General features: G+C 50.5%; 1 protein-coding gene across 1 annotated transcript in view; it reads left to right on the forward strand.

Moving 5' to 3' along the window:
• The window catches only part of LGR6 (leucine rich repeat containing G protein-coupled receptor 6), a 149,053-nt gene that overhangs the window by 120,332 nt on the left and 7,823 nt on the right, over positions 1 to 20,898 (forward strand). Inside the window, exons 7-16 of the mRNA XM_074564168.1 lie at positions 4,571 to 4,639; positions 6,123 to 6,194; positions 7,406 to 7,477; positions 8,598 to 8,666; positions 9,659 to 9,730; positions 12,706 to 12,771; positions 15,185 to 15,256; positions 16,903 to 16,974; positions 17,686 to 17,811; positions 19,934 to 20,094. Of these exons, the coding sequence (XP_074420269.1) occupies positions 4,571 to 4,639; positions 6,123 to 6,194; positions 7,406 to 7,477; positions 8,598 to 8,666; positions 9,659 to 9,730; positions 12,706 to 12,771; positions 15,185 to 15,256; positions 16,903 to 16,974; positions 17,686 to 17,811; positions 19,934 to 20,094 (851 nt within the window). The remainder of the gene's footprint in view (positions 1 to 4,570; positions 4,640 to 6,122; positions 6,195 to 7,405; positions 7,478 to 8,597; positions 8,667 to 9,658; positions 9,731 to 12,705; positions 12,772 to 15,184; positions 15,257 to 16,902; positions 16,975 to 17,685; positions 17,812 to 19,933; positions 20,095 to 20,898) is intronic.

Consider the following 20,898-nt stretch of genomic DNA (forward strand, 5'->3'; position numbering starts at 1 on the left):
ATTTTGCTTCCAAAAGCCCTTAAAAATGGGCAAACCTCTCTTCTTTATGCTATGCCCATTATTACTTTTTTTGTTACAAGGCTTATCTTGTTTTGGCATAGCCATGGCCGTGGTGCGTTGGCATCTTTCCACCAGGTAACGCTGCCATTGGGTCCACTTTTCCAGGTGTGCCAAAAAGGGCAGCACCCCACAGCTGAGGGACCTCATACGTGGCGTGCAAAGCCTTGGGGCAGACCCCAGAGCCAGGGCAGCTGAGACCTGCAGTGCCAAGTCCAGCTCCCCTGGGCCAAGGGGCCTCCCTGGCCAGCCCCATGGCCACCCCGGCCCATGTGCCACAGCAGAGCAGTAGGGATAGTGTTACCTGACGGCAAGTTTGGCTTTTTGCAGCTTTGACAAAGCTAGAAGATGTGGGAAAGTGTCAGAGCGTGGAGCTGGGACCAGCAAAGCATTACCCAAGCAGCTCAGATAAGGCAGGGAGAGAAAGGGGACACTTGGAGGCATTTTCTATGGCACGTCCTTTTTCTATATCCACCCACACACTGGAAAGGGTTTGGAAATTATGTACAGTTCACTGACATGCTCAATGGAGGAGATTTTATTGCCGCTGAAGTCCAAATGCAAAATCCTCCCTGACCCACTGAGCCCAGACTCCTTCCCATCTGCATTGACCCTCTGCCAGGAAAGAAGCTCTGGAGACCCACCACCAGCTGCACAGCCTGGGCCAAATTCAGTATGGGAGAGCAGGCAGAGAGGAGCAATGTCCGGGATGGATGTAGCCCTGCTGATATCAGACATCTGTGGAAAGACCCGAGGACTGAATTTCACTAAATGAGCAGAAACTTTCCCACTGCCACGAACACCCATGGCCTCCGCTTCAGTGAAGGTTGGAGACAGTTTCTGGGTTGTTGCTTGAGCCACAGCCCAACTCAAGCTCTGGGAAGGAAGGATAAGGGAGAGAGAAGCCACCCTCGTGTCCTGGTTTGGGTCTGGGCTTCAGGGAGAGCTGCCCCACTGCAGGAAAGAGATGACACCTGGGGACCATCTCAGGTACCGGCTTCTTCCAGCCTCCTCCAACCAGCTGAACCCCCGGCAATGGGCAGAGCTTGGCACAGGGCAGCGCTGGAGGCAAGTCAGGGTGGTGTGCGAGCGGCACACAGATGAAGAGCAGTCGGCTGCGAGCATCACTCGGGGGAGCTGTTAACGAGCACAATTGGGTTTGTTTTGCGGGAGGGAGGCTCACCTCACCAAAAACCAGGAAGCACCGTCAGGAGCGAGCACGGGCACATTGTCTCTCCTGAAGAGACCGGGGTTGCCGGCAGCCAGGCTGGAGCAGCATGACTACACCTGGTTGCATTTCCACTTTCCAACAAGCTCGGTATATGCCAGAATTCAGAGATGGCTTTTTTACCCAGAGGGAACTGCTGAACACAATGCTCTTTGTATCTGTCAAGTGCAGGAGGGAGGGAGGCACCGGGGTGCTGCCAGGGCTGGGAAAGGTGTGTGTTCGCTCAGGAAGAACTGGTCCTGTACGTACTTGCACACACACGGAGGTACAAACAAAATGTTCATCTGCTGATGAAAGACCAGCCTGCCTGGAAGAGACACGGGCTGGAAAGGAAATGCCTTTTTAGAGAAAGAGTGGAGCAAATATTACAGCACACTGAATTATTCCTTGTAAATAACGTTGGTTACAGATCTAAGCTCGCTTTTTCTGTTAGTGAATCACAGGTGAGCCAAGTCTCCTCTCTGTTGGGCAATATTTTCCGTGCTCGCTGCTCACGGACATGTCAGGTATCGCTGGGGAGAGACTCAACCCTGCGCCATCGCACAGAGCTTGCCCCAGCGTCGGTGACATGATGGCAGTGGGCTGAGTGTCATCCGGGGACAAGGCTCACACAGCCTCTCCCGCAGGGTCGTCCCCCGGCGTCACGCAGGCTGACCCCAGCCCCTGGGTCTGTGGGACAAGGGCGGGAAGCGACGCAGGCAGACAACCGGCCTTGAGTCACCTCTGCAGCCTCTGCGCTGCTGCGAAACCTCACTGTAACCTTGGGAAGTCACTGCAGGGTGAGACTTGTAAAGGCATTAAGCACCTTACGCACAGATAGAGATTTGGGACTGTCAGTCAGCTTAGGCTGCTAATGCCCTCTGATTTCATTCAGTGCAGTGATCTTAAGGTTAATGGGATTTGACTGATGCTTTCAAAACACCCAGCAGTGTCCTGTCTCCATTTCTAATCACTCATTCTCTTTGGAAATCCACTCCTGTGCTTCTCTGAGCTTCCGTGAAGGGATGCGCATTGTAAAAGTCCTGCCCTGTCTTCCCCCAGTAACAGCCTCTATAACGCGGGGCACTCAGCCGTGACAGGGGTGGATGTCTGACAGGTATCCCTGAGAGAAACTGGCTAAAAGCATCCAAGCTGCTGAAAACGAGCTACGCACGCGCTTTGCAAAGAGTGAGATGCATGAGCAGTCACGTGTTGGGCTGTTTATTCTTGGACAGATCATTTTGGGCTCAAGCAGAGAAGACTGGCAAAAATCACCGATCTGCTTGGACCCAGATGAGAACTGAGTGTGTCAGAGCAAGCTCTTTAGGAGATGCAGAGCTCTCATAGCTAATAGATGTGAGCTGGTGGGAGGAGGGGACACATCGCTCCTGTCTCGCTCACGGCTCCTGGGGACTCACGCAACGGCTTCGTACGTGCTGGGACTCTGCCGCTGCGTTGCAGGTTGGAGGTGGCGGGGAGGCAGAGCTTGTGGCCTTGTCACCAGCCGTGCGCTCCTCTCTGGCTGACTGATGATTATTGAACTACGTGAACACTTTCCAGACCTCGAGGTGTAGGTCCTACAGGAGCAGGATTCGTTTGTGCAGCAGACTCCCTCTGTGACTGGAGAAGAGAAAACAGCCCGTGGTGTGAGGTGGCAAACCTTGCCACAGCAGGACCTGCTGCATCCCCTGCACGGCAAAGGGAATCCAGCAACAAGATCCGATATGAAGCTTTTCAGGGCTGCACCCAGGCCAACCTCACGTCCTAGGGAACTACAGGACAGGGGTCAAAATCAGAAGAAAGATACGGAATAAGTCATATAAGCCTGGAGTCCTGGAAGGCACAAGGGAAAACCAATTTTGGAGAGACTCTGGGGTGATTTACTGTGTAAATACCTACAGGGCAAGGCTGAGACAGTGCCGAGAAGTAATTCCCAGGCAGGGACACCGGTAAAGAAGACTATGAAAGAGAGAGGGGGGCCAAGAGAGATCATAATGTAATTACCATGCCTGGGCCCAGAGGATGAGAATTACAAGGTAATTGGGCAGCAACTCATTGCTGTGTAAATGCATGGTTATTTCTGTTCCATAAACCACAATCCAGGTTACATGGTAATTACTTTGAGGTCCATTAAGTGTAATTATACAGTAATCTCCAGGAGCCAGCAATTACCCTCATGTTCCAAAGTATCTACCACTTAAAACTCAGTGAGTTTCATGCAGGTAGGAAGGAGCCGCATGGTTTTCAGACTTGACAGCGTCTTGGTCTGTGGGATGGCCAGGACGGGGTAAATTGACACCTTTTCAGCTGGAACTGCCTTTCAAAGGAGAGCGTTGGGAATGCTAGAGGAGGAGTGGTACACAACTAAATCCCAGTCAGCCTCCATGGGCATCATTCAGTCAACAGCAGGATTGGTACCTTCAGAGAGCTGTTCCTCCTGGGATGCCAGCAGTGCCCCAAAGCTCAAATAAATCCTTTTCTGGAGGTGCCAGCCCATCCTTGGAGAACAAATACAGCCCATGAGGTTTAATTCAGGCTCCTATGTCTCCTCTGGTTGCCAGGTTGTCAGGGCAGGTAAAACTCTACACTTGTTATTATGATCAACGTATACTTTACTTATTTTATTATACTGAAAATTAAACTTAACCCTCGGCAGTGTCAATACCTTTGGCTCACAGTTTCAAATGTGGGCTTCACCCCAGCCATCGGAAGAAGATTTAGGCCTTCCCATAGCCCAGTCTTCCTATCGGTCCCAGTCACAGCACGTCCTAGTGTCAGGGAGCTCTGGCATCCCCAGGACAAGCACCAGGGGAATGGTCCCCTGATCCCCTCTGCACCACATGGTGAGGGGGCTCAGAGAAAGCCCTTCCATGGGCCCACACCAATGAAGCTGCTGTTGTATTTCTTGTCCTTTATAACATCCCATTTGGACCTGGAGGTGCAGGAAAAATGACTCACAGCCAAAGCCCCTGGGGGTGAGTCCTGGGAGAGGGAGCTGGGGCATTCTGGAGATGCAAAGCAGCAGCACGGTCCAGCGCCGGGCACGGCGGGACTTGGGGGGAAGGAGTCCAGGTGGCAGCAGCCATGACTTGGACTCGCTTGCGCCTGACAGTGCTCCTAGCAGGGAATATTTCTACTGCAGGAATGTGTGAGATTTTGTTTCCAGGCAGTGGCTGGATCAGCACAGTAGGAAAAACCTGCCTCCCATGCATAACAACCAAGTTTCCATGCCTTCAAAGCACAGATACACTCAGTTGAGTTCCTACAGCCATATTAATGAATGTTTTTCCCTTCTCTGTCTTTCAGAGATCTAAACTACAATGAGCTGCTGGAATTCCCTGGGGCTATCAGGACGCTGGGCCGACTGCAGGAGCTGTGAGATTTTCTATTTATTTCTTTTCAAAAGCATTCCCCGATGGAGAGAGACCAATAAAGCATCGCGTGTGCTCTGACTTGGGGCGACCACTCAGTTCAAGCCTTTCTTTTATATTTCCCAGCCCTCTCCATCATGCACATAAAACCAGTCTATTCCCTCAGTTTCCATCAGCTCTAATCACTTCACCATCAGCCTCTACACTATGGCTGGTGGAGGGGAGTGGGAGATCCCCCATCAGGCTTGGAGCAGGTTCCTCCTGCAGTTCTTCATTCTCATGTGGCATCTGATGAGTTCAAAGTTCACCTGATCTCCAGCTACTTCTAATGTCCATTCCCCAGCTTGGGACCGCAACCATGGAGTTATCTGTGTTATTGTAAGGCCATGGCTTCTGCAGGCCCTGTGACAACTCCTCTGGCATGCGGAAACTGTTTGGTCTCCCTTAGGACAAATTTATAATAGGGAACTACAAAAGTTTATGACTGTTTTAGTGGCTAGCGCTCTCTCCTCTAATCAGTCGGCCTGTGAGGCACTAAAACTGGGAAACCATCCCACTTAACACCCACGAAGGCAAAAGCCCCAAGATGGGGTCAAGTGGGGTTGATGTGGATCCGCAGTTCCTGTGGGCCCTAAGATTGTGTCATACTGGTCACAAACTGGTGTGGGGCAAAAGCAATTGCTTTGGTGCTTCTGGGAGGATTGGAGTAAAAATCTGACACTACTTTTTTCTTTTACTGGAAGAATTTCTTGTCAAGGAGAGTTCTCAGATCAGACCAGATATCATCACTACTCTGACATTCAAAATGAGAATAAGATCCTTAATCCACTTAGAGATGGCTTTTGAAATGCCTGTCACTAAGTAAGAGGCGAATTTCAAACAGCAATCCCACTAATCACTCATGTAGACTCCTCTGGGATTGAACAACCTGGGCATCACCCACAGCCAGTCTTGGTCCTGGACACAGGATCCCGTGGCTGCCTTTGACGTACAGGAGATCAGACCGTGGCCACAGAGCTCTCTTCTGCTGCAAAACTTTGCTGATAACAATTTTCTCAAGCTTAACGAAAAATATCACAGCTAGATCTACAACTACTTTGAAGTCACATGGACCAATAATTCATGGTAGGCTGCACTTTGGTTGACAGCTGCGGACCTATAATGGAGACAATCCATAAAAATTGTAATTCCCGGAGGATATAAAATAAGTGTGTTCTGTTTGCTCCTGTTTCCTGACCTGTAAAGTGTTAAACCTTAAGCCCTTGTATCCCTGATAAATTCAGTGGAGCACCAAGCAATACACAGAGTAAACGCAGCAGAATGAGGTCTTTGTCCTGCCAAAGGACAGACCTTGTTCACTTGCTGGGAACTCGCCTCCTGTTTTATGTGTGTTTTGAAGGCTCTCTGCCTTCAAAAGTGTTGAGGAAAGAAGGTGTCTCCAAGCCTTTCTCATCCATTAATATCAAGATATTTGTTTCTCCCAACAGCGGTTTTCATAACAACAACATCAAAGCTATTCCAGAGAACGCATTTGTTGGGAATCCCCTCCTCCAAACAATGTAAGAAAATTAAACAATGTTTCCTAAATCCTTACATCCCCCAAAAAGGAGCATTTTGTGGTGTCTTTGGTTGAGATTTCTTACAGTTGCCAGTATGACCTCAATTTGACATTTGTTGTATGCGGGCCAACCCAAGCTGGAATTAGCACCTTCCCAGCTGCACCTCATGTTTTTTGCCATGGGTTCTCCTTTCCCCACAGATGAACTTTGCTGCAGGACTTGTGGATAACAACGAAGGAACAATATATGGGTGGTCTGCATGGAAATCTTGCTGTGCATAACAGGATTTTCTAAGACCTGGATGACATCTGCCTGTGTTTATTCCTTGTGTTTAGACAAGATGCTAGCCAGCTACAGTAGTAGCTGTATGTGTCGGGGAGCCGGGACACCAGATTGCGTGTCTACCCCAGACTCATGGACACAAAGTTCTGCAACACCCAGTTGTCAGCTCATTTTCCCTCTCACTCAGACACAGGGCTGATTTTTGGGCAGTTCTTCCCTGAACCACACTGATATTGGAAATCATGGCAAGTGACAGAAGCTCTACTTGGCCGGTCTGGGACTTAAGTTATACCAACATCTGGAAAGCCATGGTGACACTGGGCGAAAACAGTCACTGCTCCAGTCAAAACAAACCAGCCCCATCCCCATCTTCCTTGGACACAATCCTTGGAGTGATGTGGGAGTGGGACACATCCAGAACACTAATATCTCCATTGGACCTGCTCATCTAAAGTCTTTCACATTTGTTGGGGGGAAAGTGCTTCTTGTAGGATGTGATTCAGCTCCTCCTAAAGCTAGTTGGATCCTAGAAGAGTTGACTTCTCTCCACTGACTGTGACAAGTAGGAAAGATGCTGATGCTGGGAAAATGTAAGATCAGAGGAGGTGTCATCAAGTGCAAGGTGTTTCCCAGCAGATTTACAGCATTATAGCAAGGTTGAAGGAGGGCTTTGCATCTTTCTAGCCTGCCTCATCCAGCAGGACCCTAAAGGGCCCTTTCACAGCAGCAGGAGACCTCATTTGTACCGTTATTCAGCCAGAACAGGCTAGTGGTAGAACCTGGGGTTATTTGGAAAACAAGGGTTCCTCAGAGGATAACCAGCACCTCTTACATAGCTTAGTACTAGTTGCTCCAAAGGCTCTTGACCTGTAATAGCATCTTCTCTTCATGTGCAGCAAAATCTGACCAGTTATTCATTTCCTTTGCAGCCATTTTTATGACAATCCCATCCAGTTTGTTGGACAATCTGCTTTCCAGTACTTGCCAAAGCTCCACACTCTGTAAGTTCACCAAGTACATCCTCAGAGAGGTAACACATCCAAGCTCCGAGCCCTGTGAGCTGGACACCTTAGTGGCCTTCCCCCTTCCTCGTTTCTAGACCCCTTGTGTCAATAGAAGGCCATGATGCCACTCTTCTGGCCAGACCCAAAAGCAGTGAGCCAAGGAGTAGACACTGCAGAAGTTTTCTACCAAGGAAGAATAATTTTGAGAAGGGCATTCTGGAGAGAACAATTTATTCCTCCTGCCCACCTAGCTGACAGGCACTGGAGTCTTCTAGGGTCTCTACAGCTGTGTCAGCACCAGGAAAGACCACACTCACAAGGTCCATTACATTTGCTGCATGCTGCTCAAGCAAGCCCTGCACTGTTGTGTGGTTACCCAAACACAAGGCCTCTGAAGGCATCTGCCTTACTCCACAAGATGGAGAAGTGGAGGGACACATGTCCCATAACACCAACACCATGGCACACTTACTGGGCAGCCAGTGGTGACAGTGCTTCCTTCAGATGAATGGCCCTAAGCCTGCTCCAGGGCCACCGCCACGTGGTGAGCACCATCTGGACCAGAATGGCTGCTCCACATTGGCTGGCCTGGACTGGCTGGCTGTTCAGCTAACCTGTTGTGGCACAGCACTAAATATCGAGGCAGAGGCAACCTCAAAATCTCTATTTATAAGCCTTACCCAGCCTCTCGCTGCAGGAACACACACTCAGGCAAATAAAGTAAATCCTTCAAATACCCGTGCATTCTTTAGCTCCAAATGCATAGACTCCGGGCAGCTTGGGTGGGATGCCCTGCTTACATTCCCCATGGTTTGGGATTTTTTATTTAATTTGGGTAGAGATCATGCCAAGAATGTCAGTGGTTGGGGGAGGGTCTGAGCTTGCCAAGCTTCCGTGCATAGAAATGTGTATCTGCGCTGCGTGGAACATCTGCTCCACCGCCCAGCCGGCAGTGGCACACTGATGACAGGGACACCTTTGGGTCTTGGCCTCTGATCACCCCATTTGGGTGTGAGGAGGCAGATTTGCCACCATGGCTGATGAGTCTGGGACCTAGCGCAGTTGCACTTTCTTCTGGGTCCTCTCTCCACCTCGCCTCACCCTCATTTCTCTGCAGGTCACTCAATGGTGCAACGGACATCCAAGAATTCCCAGACCTTAAAGGCACCACCAGCCTAGAAGTTTTGTGAGTGGCAACTCTCTCCCTTTTACCCTGCTATTTGTGCTCTTCCTCCTTCAAGGTGGTCCAGTCTGTTTCAGCAAGGACAACTTTTGCAATGCTGCGCAATTGGTTGTCTTCAGCTCTGCCTCTCCCTGGTCACTCACCTCTCTGCTTCGTTTCACCCCTGTGGCTCCTGAAAGCATCTTTCCTCTCTGTGAGTTGCTCCTTGGTACTGTTGAGTCTGCTCCAATCTTTTTTTGTTTTGTTTTTTTTCTTCCTTCCTTCCCTTCTGCGTCTGTGAAGCAATGAGCCTTTGGGTGCAGCACTTCAGTATGGTCTGCTGAGACCCAGTGCCTCTGCCCATCTTGGGACCAGCACTGGTAGTGCAGCACAGGAAACAACTGCTGTGTTCATCACACATCTGCTACCCAGGCTGGGGGCTCTTGGAACTGGTCTGCTCCCATCGTCACACCACCAGACCCAGGAGACCAGGAGCCTGGAGGACATGCTGTCTCTGGCCACCCATGGTGCTCCTCTCTAGGGCAGTAGTCCACACGCTGTGCCCAAACTGGGAGCACAGATGAACTTTCCAGCCCAAGAGTGTGATCTGGCCATGCCTTGCCTCAGGAACCCAGGGACACACCATCCATCCCCAACACATGGGTTTCTGAGGCAGTCGTGGCTCCAGGCAGATCACCAGTGTGGACAATGGGGAACTGGGGTGACAGAGCATGCCACGGAGGGCACTGCCACCTGCCCTCCACGTGGCCAAAGACAGCAGTGAATTCAGTACTCAGCAACATCCCAGAATTTCTTATAGGCGCCTTATTCACCTTTACAAGGTCCAGCAGCGGTGCCCATTTCCAAGTCAGTTTTTGTTTCTCTCCAGGGATTTCATTATCCCCTTGGCACTGTCTCTTCTGCCACCACTGGGGACAAGTAGCTGGGCTTGTGAGTTGTGGTCTGTGCGCTGGCTCTCAGTAACACCATTTCTTCTCTCTCTTCCACTCCTCCAGGACCCTGACCCGGGCAGGCATCCGTTTACTGCCCAGAGGGATGTGCCAGCAGCTGCCCAGCCTCCGAGTCCTGTGAGTAACACATTTCTCTCTCCTCTCTGGTCTTTAGAAAAGTGCCATCAAAAACCAAGGTTTCTTCTTATCTAGCTCAGGGAGGGGACCAGCTATGGAAGACCATCCTGTGGTTCTTGTGCCCATTATCTTTTCTGTGCAGAAAACACCACCTTGTTAGGCACTACCTTGACTTCTGCATGTTCTTGAACTTGCTTGCTTCATCCCAGGGTGATGCTCTGGACCCGGGGCCGTAAGCAACAAGGCACATCCACATTTGCCTCCTCCTTGCTCTGCACCAGTGGGAACTGTTTGCCCCATGCAAGGAGGGTAGAGAGGGTGCAAAGGGCGGTGGGCAAGAACAGCAGCATCACTTCAGAGCTCCCATGTATATACAGCACAAAAGCCAGGGGTGAATCACATTTCACACAATGCTCTGCCACAATGTCGGCTTACTGCAGTCGGAGCTCCATCAAGTGCCGTCATCTGGAGGAACGATCCTGTTTACACTCCAGGAGGGGACAGGCCTGACCTGATGGACACCTGCAAGGCCACATGGCCACGGCCCCTCACATGGTGCAGCAGTGGCAGGTCAGGGTTTCGCTCAGACTCTCTGAGTTGCTTTGGCTCTACCTGCTTGGCAAGCACTGAATGATGCTGAGTGCGGGGATGTGCTTTTTTAACTTGGTACATGATGAAATCAGCATCTCAGAAAGACTCCTGCATCTTCTCAGGAATCACACCCCTCATTCCTGAGATCCCCAACCTTGTCTGCAGTCGAAGACATCCTCAGGAAGTGAGTCATGAGCCAGATTTATATAAGTTTGCAGCCTTAGGGCAAGCAGGAGGCTTGCCTCTCATCAGTCTTTATACAAGCAATCTGAAAATGAAAACAAGTTTGTTCCAGGAAAGCAACAGGAGTGAATTCTTGATCGCAGAAATTGGAAACAGGAGAAAAACATAAAAATAAAAGAACATAATTTGTAACTTAGCAGATGACAACATTTTGGCTCCAGCTGTCCCTGGAGGGAAGATCTCTCATCTTTAGACATCTGGACCAATTCAATGGACATCTTGCCACCAAAGTGTATGTAGCCTTTGGAATGGCCTGGGCTGTAGAGTCCCAAGTGCTCTGTTTATGTTTGCACGTTATCAGACTGTAAACCTTTGCAGCAGAGCCTGTTCCTCATGCCGGCCCCCTCCTTGTGGGAGAGTTTTATTGGGACACCCCACCTTGTTCCTTGTTCCTCTTTCCCAGTTAATTTTACTGACATTAATTGCATTGCTTTCAGAGTTTGGAGAGAGGGTATGTGGGCCAATGTTTGTGCATGTTTACATCTCTTGCCTTTGAAATGCGTTGGCCTTCTGTCCCCACAGAGCCAGTGGCTGTTCTCGCTGCCTTCCCCTTGGCAGTTCGTCAGGTTGACATTACGAGTGTGACATGTCTGGACACAGATGATACAATCAACGCCACACTTCTAGCCTCCTACCGCTCACATCATCTGCAGATTTTCTGCAGAGACCTCGTATGGGGCTGTAAGAGCCACCACAGGGGCACAAGGCTGGCGGCGGTGCTGGGACGCCAGTCTGTGCATGGCCACTGAGCCCAGCACACCCAGGCAGGGCAGCCTGGCCGAGCTTGACCTCAGCGTCAACCTGACATCGTCCTGCTGCTTTTGTCTAGAGCTTTTGTAGCTCAGGGCACAGATTTTTCTTTCCTTTCCAGCAGAAATAGCTGAAGCTTCCCTGAGCAGAGCTAAAGTCCCTTGATGCCACCAGTACCTTCATTCTGATGTATCCACAACACAACTTCAGTGACCAAGGGTCCGGGGAAAAGTGACTGAAGCTGTGGTTCTTTCTCCATACTGGAGAGTATGGAGAAAGAACCACATATGTCTCCAGAGCCCAGCACAAAACCTTTGCTTCCTTTTTCATCCCTCTTCCTCCCCGCCATGGAAAACTGGTGGAGAGGGGTCTGGCAAAAAAAAAAATAAAATAATTGAAATGTTTTAGCAGCAACTTATTGGCAGAAAGATGGAAACTGAATTTGGAAAGTCAGCGGAGAGGCCACATACATACAAAACTTTACTCTGGGGCAAATTTCCCTTGAACAGCCACAAACCCAGCCTCTGCTGGTGGGGGGGGAAAGCTGATTTTAAGCATTACTCCTTATCCAGCGCATTTCAGTTTTAATAAATTCACATCAAGATGTGCCAGGATAGGTTTTCCTCTGACTACCAAGTCACTCCACCCTGGACATTGACATGCCACTGGGCGGTGGAGCAGTGGGGACAGGGATTTGCTGGGAATCGCTTTCAAGTGGCAGCACTTGAAAGAATGAGGACCAGGGATTTTCACAGTCTGTAACGTCCTGTGCCAAATCCCTGCCCGTGCCACAACCCCTTCCCTAACCATGGGGAGGAGCCAGGAAAGGCTGGATGGAGAGCAGGCGATGGGCAGTTGGGTTTGCTGGGCCAGGAAGGAGGAAGGCAGCTGGCTGGCTGCTCCGCTGGCCAAAACCTCCCCAGGCTCCGCAAGCACATCTGCAGCTTTGGTGAGCTCCCCCATCCGCAAGAGCAGGATGGGAGCTCTGGCATGAACATCTCTTTGCTTTGCCCACAGAAAAGCAGGGCTGTGCATGGCAGACGTTGGCACGGGTGCATTTCACAGCTGACTTGGGGCTGGGGAGGAAAAGCCCACCCCAGCTGTAGAAGCAGTTCTGTCAGTCCACAGCTTGTTCTGGAGGGAGCTGGGCTGGGGCTGGATGAGTAGGTAAAGCACCGAGCAATCCTTGCCTGGCACAAAGATGCACAGAGCAAGCATCAGGTGTGTGCAGAGCGGAGATCCCCCTCGCCTGGGGTTATCGCTCTCTGCAGCTGTGCAAAATGGAAATCAGGTCATGCCCCTCTCCAGCAATATCTGCTTTCCAAGGGAGGGCTCAGCGGCACTCGCTTTCAGTCTCCTCTAACGTCTCTGTGCTGGTCCTTTCCCTGCAGAGAACTGTCACACAACCAAATCGAAGATCTGCCCAGTTTCCACCGGTGTCAGCGGCTGGAGGAGCTGTGAGTAAAGAGATGCTCTCACTTGCTCGGGGGGGAAGGGGATGGTTTGGGGATAGAGGTAGCTCCCAAACACAAAACTCAGCCTTCACCAAGCACTGGGAGAGCTGAGCGTTATAAATCACTATTTAGATTGCAAGTGGACCAGAGCTCCATGCTTTGCCCTTGCACAAATACACAATAAAAATACATCCGCTGTGCATGAGAGTGTAATTAACTCAGGTCTTTTCAGAGGTCCCAGCCACAGCAAACAGAAGTAGGACATGACAGCACTGAATTTCATTTCACTAACTCAAGTCCCAGTATGAGCTAATCAAGAATGGCGTTTACCTCTAGCATAAATGTCTTCTGCTTCAAGGAGGGGTCCCATGCCACGGGCAGAAAGCAGCTCTCCCCTCCGTAGAGAAGACTGATGCCTTCCTCACTTGTAGCACTTGAACTGGGGCTCCTCTGGGCCCTGGGAGGCACCTCCGTTGCTCTGAGAGTTATTCAAATTCAGTTCAAAGTGTCTGTAGATCAGGCCCCACATTTCAAATCTAACAGAAGCTCTTGGCCTTTTTGGGAAAAAAAAATACGAAAATAATAGATGTCATGGCTTTTTATAGAATTCTGAAACCTGGAAGAACAGATGTGTGGGAGCAGCATCCCCAGAAAAAATACACTGGAGAGGTCGTCCCTCTCTCAGCAGCACCCCAGCCTGGATGGGCAGACCATTTCATCCAGCCTTACCAAAACCGGACATTAGGACACTGTGTGAAATCACGGGAGCTCTGAGGACAAAATTAGAGCTGGACATATTTTTACCTAAAGTACCCCCAGGAAAATGTTTGGAAAAAAAGGACAAACTTTCACAATTCCAAACCTGTAGTTTCACACATTGTGTCCTAATTTCTTCTTACAATATTTTATAATATGCCAAATTCAGACTTATCATTACTATAAAAGCACAGTGAATCCTTCTTTCAGACTACTTAAGTCAGACAGACTGTGTCTTAAACTAACATTTTCTTACAAAATGAGTATTTGGTCCCTTAAGCCCAAAGTTACCATCTTGTAAGCTCCACCCCCACCAGGCATCAACATTCCTGCTGGGAAATACGTTCTAAACAAGTCTGGTGGTGCACAGTGGTACGGGCTGGCACGCAAACAACTTGCATCTGCCAGTCGCTCTGCTGTAACTGCCAATGGGCAGGTTTTCACCTGCAACACACAGGTGGTCCCTCGCAGCTAAACATCCCTGAATTCTTTTTCACTAGCTTGCTCCAATCAGTGCTTTCCCACTCAGTGCTCCCCTACCTGAGACCCCTCAATTTGTGCACAGACCTCCCAGTGGCCCTCACTGGAAATCTTAACTAGGAGTACAAGGAATGCCTTCTTGGCTACAGGGGCACTGAGAAACCAGCAGCAGAGCAGATGTGAGACGCTCAAGCCCCTGCCTCTGGGACATGAACGTGCGGCCAAATACCGTCTGAGACATGACAGCCATCACTGGCTGGTCCTTGTGGGAGATGAGTCAAGGTCATTTCTGAGTCCGAAAGCAGGTCAGATACCCAACAAACCGAGGGAGCAGTTGTAGGTAGAGCACTAGGCAGTGGCTGCCTCCCCTTGCAGAAGGTCAGACACGAGGAGGTGGCTTCTGCAGGGCTGGGAATTCGCGACGGGCATTTTGCAGGAATTTTAAAAAATGTTCACCATGGCTCCACACTGGGGAAGAGAAAACTGAAAAACTCGGAATGTTTCCCACAAAGTGGATGCTTGGATCAGTTCTAGCTGTCTCTCGAGGGGTGTGGGGAGTGCACAGGTCAGTCAGCAGACACCGTGGCCAGCTCTTACCCGGCTCCCTCCCCACCCCAGGGAGCGCAGGAGGCTGCTGGAAGGGACACATACAGGGCCTGAGGCACTTTATGAAAACACCCATGGAGGTTGTGCGTGGTGGGTTCAGCAAGACATCCAGATTTTTCTTCATGAAAAGCTAAGATGCCTTCAGTCCTCAAAACCTCTTCATCATCATTACAGCAAAGGGCAGCACCTTTAGTCCTTCCTGAAGGGTCACACAGGCTGCTTTGCTGACTCACTGGCTCCACGCTCTCCTCTTCTGCTCTGGACCAAGCAGTTTGCAGGCTTAGGGTGGAGCAGAGTGGGAGACCAGCATGGCTTTGGAGATAATGGGGCACCTTTAACCACTGCACATCAATGGCACTTTACTATACCACGATGGCACCAAAAGGAGAGGCTGTCTGAGCCCCGGAGCTGTTTTGTTGCTCATCCTGTTTACCCCTTGAAATAAGAGTAGGCCTCCCAAGCTTGAATGAAAATTTCCACTGTGACAGTTTGCATCGCTGCCATGGGACAAAGATCCTACTAAGTGTGAACGCTGCCTTCAGCTATTTTCTCAAACCCGTTTCTGCTTTTTCAGTGGTCTCCAGCACAACAGGATCCATGAAATCAGAGCAGACACCTTTGTGCAGCTGATGGCCCTGCGCTCCGTGTAAGTATTGTCTGGCCGGGGTGGGGGGGTCGCTTGGGCTTTTTGCTGGGGGAAGGGTAACTGCGAGCACCCAGCCAGGCTGATGTGGAGTTTCCCAACCCCACTCCCTCTGCCTCTGCTGGGAGGCTTTGCTGTCCAGTCCCTCTTCCACTCCACCTTACAAAAGAACAGGGCACAAACCTTCCCCCTGCCTTTCCTTCTGCATGCGGACACCACCTGTAAATAAACTCATAACCTGCCAGGCTTACACACGCCGACACTCCGCACCAACGTGCTCTCACAACACACTGCGACTCCTATGTTGCACAGCACACGTTACGGACACCTGCCTCCTAGATGCCCATGCAGACAGGGACTGGTGGCAGGGACTCACCACGCTGTGCGTGAGCTCTAGCACCCCTTTCCCTACACGTGGCGATCCTGGGCCCTGCACTCCTACGTCTGTGCAGAACATCCCATTTGGTTTGGAACTGTCTCCCCGTAACACAAAAGCATCTGTTAGACATCTTAAGTGCGCACAAGCGTGCACATATCATACATGCATAGTGACCTTGCAATAGACAATTCACTGAAGTGCTTGGCACCTTTGAGAAGCTATTAAAGCTCCACAGGGCATGATTCTCCCTGTGATGTGTGGGAAGAGCCCTCCAAGTGCTGATGGTCTTTATTTACTGTTCTGTTAGGAAGTGAACTGAATCGCATAAAAGTTTTTTCCCATGGTGCAGCAATTGGAGTGTCATTTAATAGGCCAGCATTCCTGGAGATCCCACAAGCGCCACGTACACCATGTTTATAACTGCGCAGGAACGCTCACGTATCATGTGTAACACTGCAGACAAGCATGCGAACACGAGCATGCCGCTGCCGCACTGTAGTCACACAAACGTACAGATGAGCGTGTAAGCTCTAGCATTTGCCTTTGGGTATGTCCTGGATCCCTGTGGGAAGGACTCATCTCACCCAACATTATCCTTCTGCAGTGAGATGCACACGTCTGGGCAGGCACCCCCAGCTCCATTCAGGGCGGGATAGATGTAGATATATGTAGGAGACTGCTCGCGAAGTCAGTCTTAGGAGCCGAAATGCTGCTTGCTACGCTGGTTCCTCTGCTGATGCCAGAGGGAGATGAGCCCTCTAGCTCAGAGGGAGGCAGAGCGTATTGAGGAGCCTCCGTGAATCCTCCCCGTGCCAAGCCAACTGCACATGACAGGAGACACTCTAAGATGACCTTGGTTTGCCTTCCACACAGTTCCTGACCCTATCTGCCCTGGTCCAGGCACCCAGCAGTGTGATCTCATCAGGGATGCTCTGGCACTAAGGCATAACCTGTCTACTGCTCTAAGGTTTGGCATGTTAGCACAAAAGCTCCAAATTTACAGAAATTAACCCAAAAAGGAACCTTTCCTATTGGTCTCAGTAAAGAAGCTCCTGCAAGGCAAACTATTCTGCCCTCCCTTAGAATCTACCCAAATATAGACTTAAATGTGTTTTGAGTCTCCAGGGAGCTGCAGTGAGGCAGAACTTGCTGCCAACCAAGGGGCTACAGATCCCACATTTGCTCACAGCGAAGCCCTTGACCAGGCCAGTGTCAGCAGCTCCACTGCCCTGCTCTGCACCCCTCTAACTGGCATGTCCTTGCCTTGCAGAGACCTGAGCTGGAATTACATCCAGTTTATTCACCCTGAAGCCTTTGTGACCCTGCACTCACTCACCAAGCTGTAAGTTGCAGTGATATTTCTTTCACAGTGGGCCATGGACAGCAGGTATCTGAGGACCTCAGACTGACTCCCCAGGCTGCCAGAACACCTGGCATTTAGATATCAGAAGGCTGCAGCGCTGAGGTGCATGTCTCAGCACTGACGTGGGCAGACCAAGGTTTCCCATCAGTATTAAAGGGATGATGAAAGTGCAGAAGTGGCCATCGTTGAGATGGTCTCACCCTGAACCTTAAGCCTCCACTTTCTGATGCTTTCATATCCGCCTTAGATGCTTTATGAAAGATCAACACGATACACCATGTCAGCAAGAGTCATTGCAGACAATCTTTGCTGGCTCTGGAGAGGTTCCCAGTCCCCACCACCTCCCTAAGGCTCTGGGGTATTTTATGGGCTGGGACCTGCGGTCACACCTGACCTATTATGGGTGAAGTGGTGGGGGAAGAGAGGCATGGGGCAGAGAGAGGTAGATACCACAGAGAGTTTTCACTGTGGGTATTAACTCCTGCCCCTCACATTCCCCAGGAATTGAAGTATCAATCCATTTATCTCCAGAGGAGCCTGGTCCCTGTGCAGCACCCAGCCCCATATCAGCATCACATTTGAGGGATCAAGCAAGGCAGGCAGCACGGCTCTCCAAGCCTCTGCCTGACTGAGATACCACTAGCAGCAAAACCCTGACCACGGTCTCCCTCTCTGCTTTCCCTTCATCAGGGACTTGACCGATAACCGACTGGTCACGCTGCCTCTGGATGGTTTGGGTGGACTGACCCATCTGAAACTCCAAGGCAACCCGGCTCTCTCTGAGCCCTTCACCAAGGAGAGCTTCCCCAAAATGAGGTACTGGTGGTGTGGGCTCTTTCCCTCCTGGCTCTCAGCACAGCCTGTGTTTGCTTATAGCAATCAGCCTCCTGCTTTCCTTGTTTATCTCATGCTTTCCTCCATCCTTTCAGGCCAATAGGTTGAGGAAGCTTCATCTGCTGCTAACACGCCTCATCTTTTAAAGTCTTCCATGGGAGAGTGGTGATACGCTCACAGGACCACCACCCCCACCCCAAACACACACACAAGTGGAAAGCATGGAGCAGGCCCAGCTCAGGGCTCCTCTCAATGGAAAACATTCCCAGAAGCCAGTCCTAGCTAATGACATCCAGCTTTCCTTCAGTAAACTCTGTTTGTGTGGCCGTGTCTTGTCTGCTATGGATTAATGAGGAGCCTGAAGGGGTCAAACTGAGCAAGACGAGGCTGCAAAAGGCTCGGAGCACGGTGCCGCGTGGCAGGTTCTGGCTCTTCTGACCCTCCCGTTGTGGTGGGTCTCCAGCGTGGCATCTTCCCTCAGGCTGATGGGCCCATGGTCCCCATGACTCAAATTCCCCTGAGGTGAAGCCATCTTTTGGTTGGGTCTCCCAGGTAGTTTCCTTGGAGCCAAGGATGCATGAGCCGATGCTCCCATTCATCTAGTACCGTATCTCAAGGCCGGAGCTTCTCAAATTCATACACCCCCTGCTGGGTTCAGAGGCCACTGCACCAACATTGGGCTTAAGAGCTCAGGTCCGATGAAAAGCGTGGAGCTCTCACTTCGGTCTGCCTCAGCAGTGGTGCCTGCAGGGCTTTCTCTTCTGACTTTTTTGACTCATCATAGCTGGGATCTGCTGTCTGACTGGTTGCCAAACAGCAGGTGATCCCAGAAGCTTTTGGAGGGTTTTCCACACCCAAGACGGCAGTCTCTTGTGCAAAGCAGGTCAAGTTCAACACTTTTCAGGGATGTTCCTCCTCTAAATTAATTCCATTAACATCTGCAGAACTGGTTTGGATTTGTAGCAGAGGCACCAAGTCTGCAGGAGTTGTTCGTTGAACCACACCAGGTCATAAACCCAGTAATATTTCCTAAATTTTGGGGTACTGCCATTAAGTAGTCTTATTCTTGGGGCATGTGTCTGGAGGAATCATCTGAGAACAGTTCTTGGCCATCCTGGGAGGATCTGTACCTCCCTACCACCTTTCAATAATAGTATTTAATTTGGAGCTCGTAACAGGAAGCAAGCTTGTATACAGAGTTTCCGTAGCCTCCCGGGGCTCAGCCAGAAATGTTTGGGAACTTAAAACAAAAGCATATTTTTAGAATATAGAGTTTCACCATCTTGTCCGAAGACCTTAATTGTCTGGAAAACCTGAGGTCCCTTTACCTTCATCAGCAGTCTTCCTGACTTCCAGCAAAGAAGCAGGAGTTTGCTGTCTTTGAAGAAAATGCAGCTGCTGACTGATAGCCTGGTATTTCATCCAGATGATGTTCAGCTGGTGTTTAATTAACCTTGTAATGCATGCTATAATTAACAACTAACAATTCTACTTTCAAGTAGAAATCAGACATATTAAAGTAACTCGCTGCACCCGAGAGACCTGAGATTTCCCTGCCTGAGCTGGCAGGGGTGAGCTGGGCTCACGGAACCAGAGTTTGGAGGTGCCTCTCTGACCTCCAGCGACAAGCAAGGGGGACCTTGCACTTCCTTGAGCGCTCAGGAAGCTTCTCACCTTGAACAAAAGAAAGGATGCCCAGCAAAAAGTGGCCTTTGGGTAAAAGATGAAGACTCTACACGCACATGGCGTATTGGCAGAAGGCACAGGAAAGAGAGGTTAACTCAGTCTAGGGAGAACTGCAGAAAGTTTTTTAGGAACTATCCAGGAACTTTAGTGCAGTTTCCAAACCTGGTGTTTGACAACATCCTCTTGATAGACGGTGTCTTAAGCACCAAAAGTGGGGCAGTGCCGAGACACCGAGGGGTGACTTAGGCCCATGCTCTGTCCTACGTGGAATCCTTTTCACCAAAGTCCTGCTCCTGTGTAACCATCACATGATAGATGGGCTTTTATCACACGTGCAAATTAAGCAAAAAGTGCAAAACAACGGAGAGTCAGGTCATGGAGGTGACACACCTAAAAGTTCTGCTTTCCCCCTTTACAGAGTCCTTGAGGTACCTTACGCCTACCAGTGCTGTGCCTATGGAAGCTGCAACAGCTTCTTCAAGATGTCCAACCAATGGGAGGCAGAAGACATGAGCCCTGAGGAGGAAGATGCCCACAAGAGGACCATGGAATTGTTTGCAGGTCATGCTGACAATCACTGTAAGTAAACTGGGCTGAACGGTGATCGATCCGTGGGCGGGGCCATGCTGCGAGCTAGGATGCGATCCTGCATTTGCAGGAGTGGTCCCAGTGCTAGCCATGGAGTTACACCTGCCTCGGGGAAGGCGGGTTGATCCTTCTCCAGCTACGGTGGCCAGTTGCTGTGAACGGGCTTCAATTAGTGTCACTGCACTGGAGAGAGACCTGATCTGACGCATCCAGACCTCCACAACCTAACAGAAAGATCTGGCAGTCCTCGACAGCATGGACACATCTGCTAATTTGGCCTTGCTGACTGTAGAGGGAGGCTACCCAAGCCGCTGAAAGGTGGCTGAGGTTACATTGGACAGCTTCTGGGCTTGGTCACTAGACTTCTGGGCAGTATGGAGCCTTTGGTAGGACATCAGTCTTTGTTGCTACAATACACAGAGGATGGACCCCAGGACTAATCTGAATAAGAGCATGAACTCAAAGAACTGGTATGTGCAGCTGGCTGGAGACAGAGACCTGTGTCTGTGCTACACTTGTACCTTCATGCTACAGCAAAGGTCGAGGTTGGGTATGACCGAAAGGACACCTTTGGGGACTATGATGAGCTCAGCACAGGGGTTAGCCTACGCAAGGCAGAAGTGGCTCCACAGTTGAAGACGAGAAGCGCTTTCTGTTCAAGACTTAATTTATTCTGTGCTCCAAAATGTGCTTGTGCATGGACCTCCATGAAATCTGTTGCACGAGGCCAGCAGAGGAGCGTGCAAAGCGCAACTCTTGCACCCGCAGACTCACAGCACAACAGCAGCTCCAGGC

Source organism: Larus michahellis, chromosome 21 (genome assembly GCF_964199755.1).
Source record: "Larus michahellis chromosome 21, bLarMic1.1, whole genome shotgun sequence".
NCBI classification, from domain to species: domain Eukaryota; kingdom Metazoa; phylum Chordata; class Aves; order Charadriiformes; family Laridae; genus Larus; species Larus michahellis.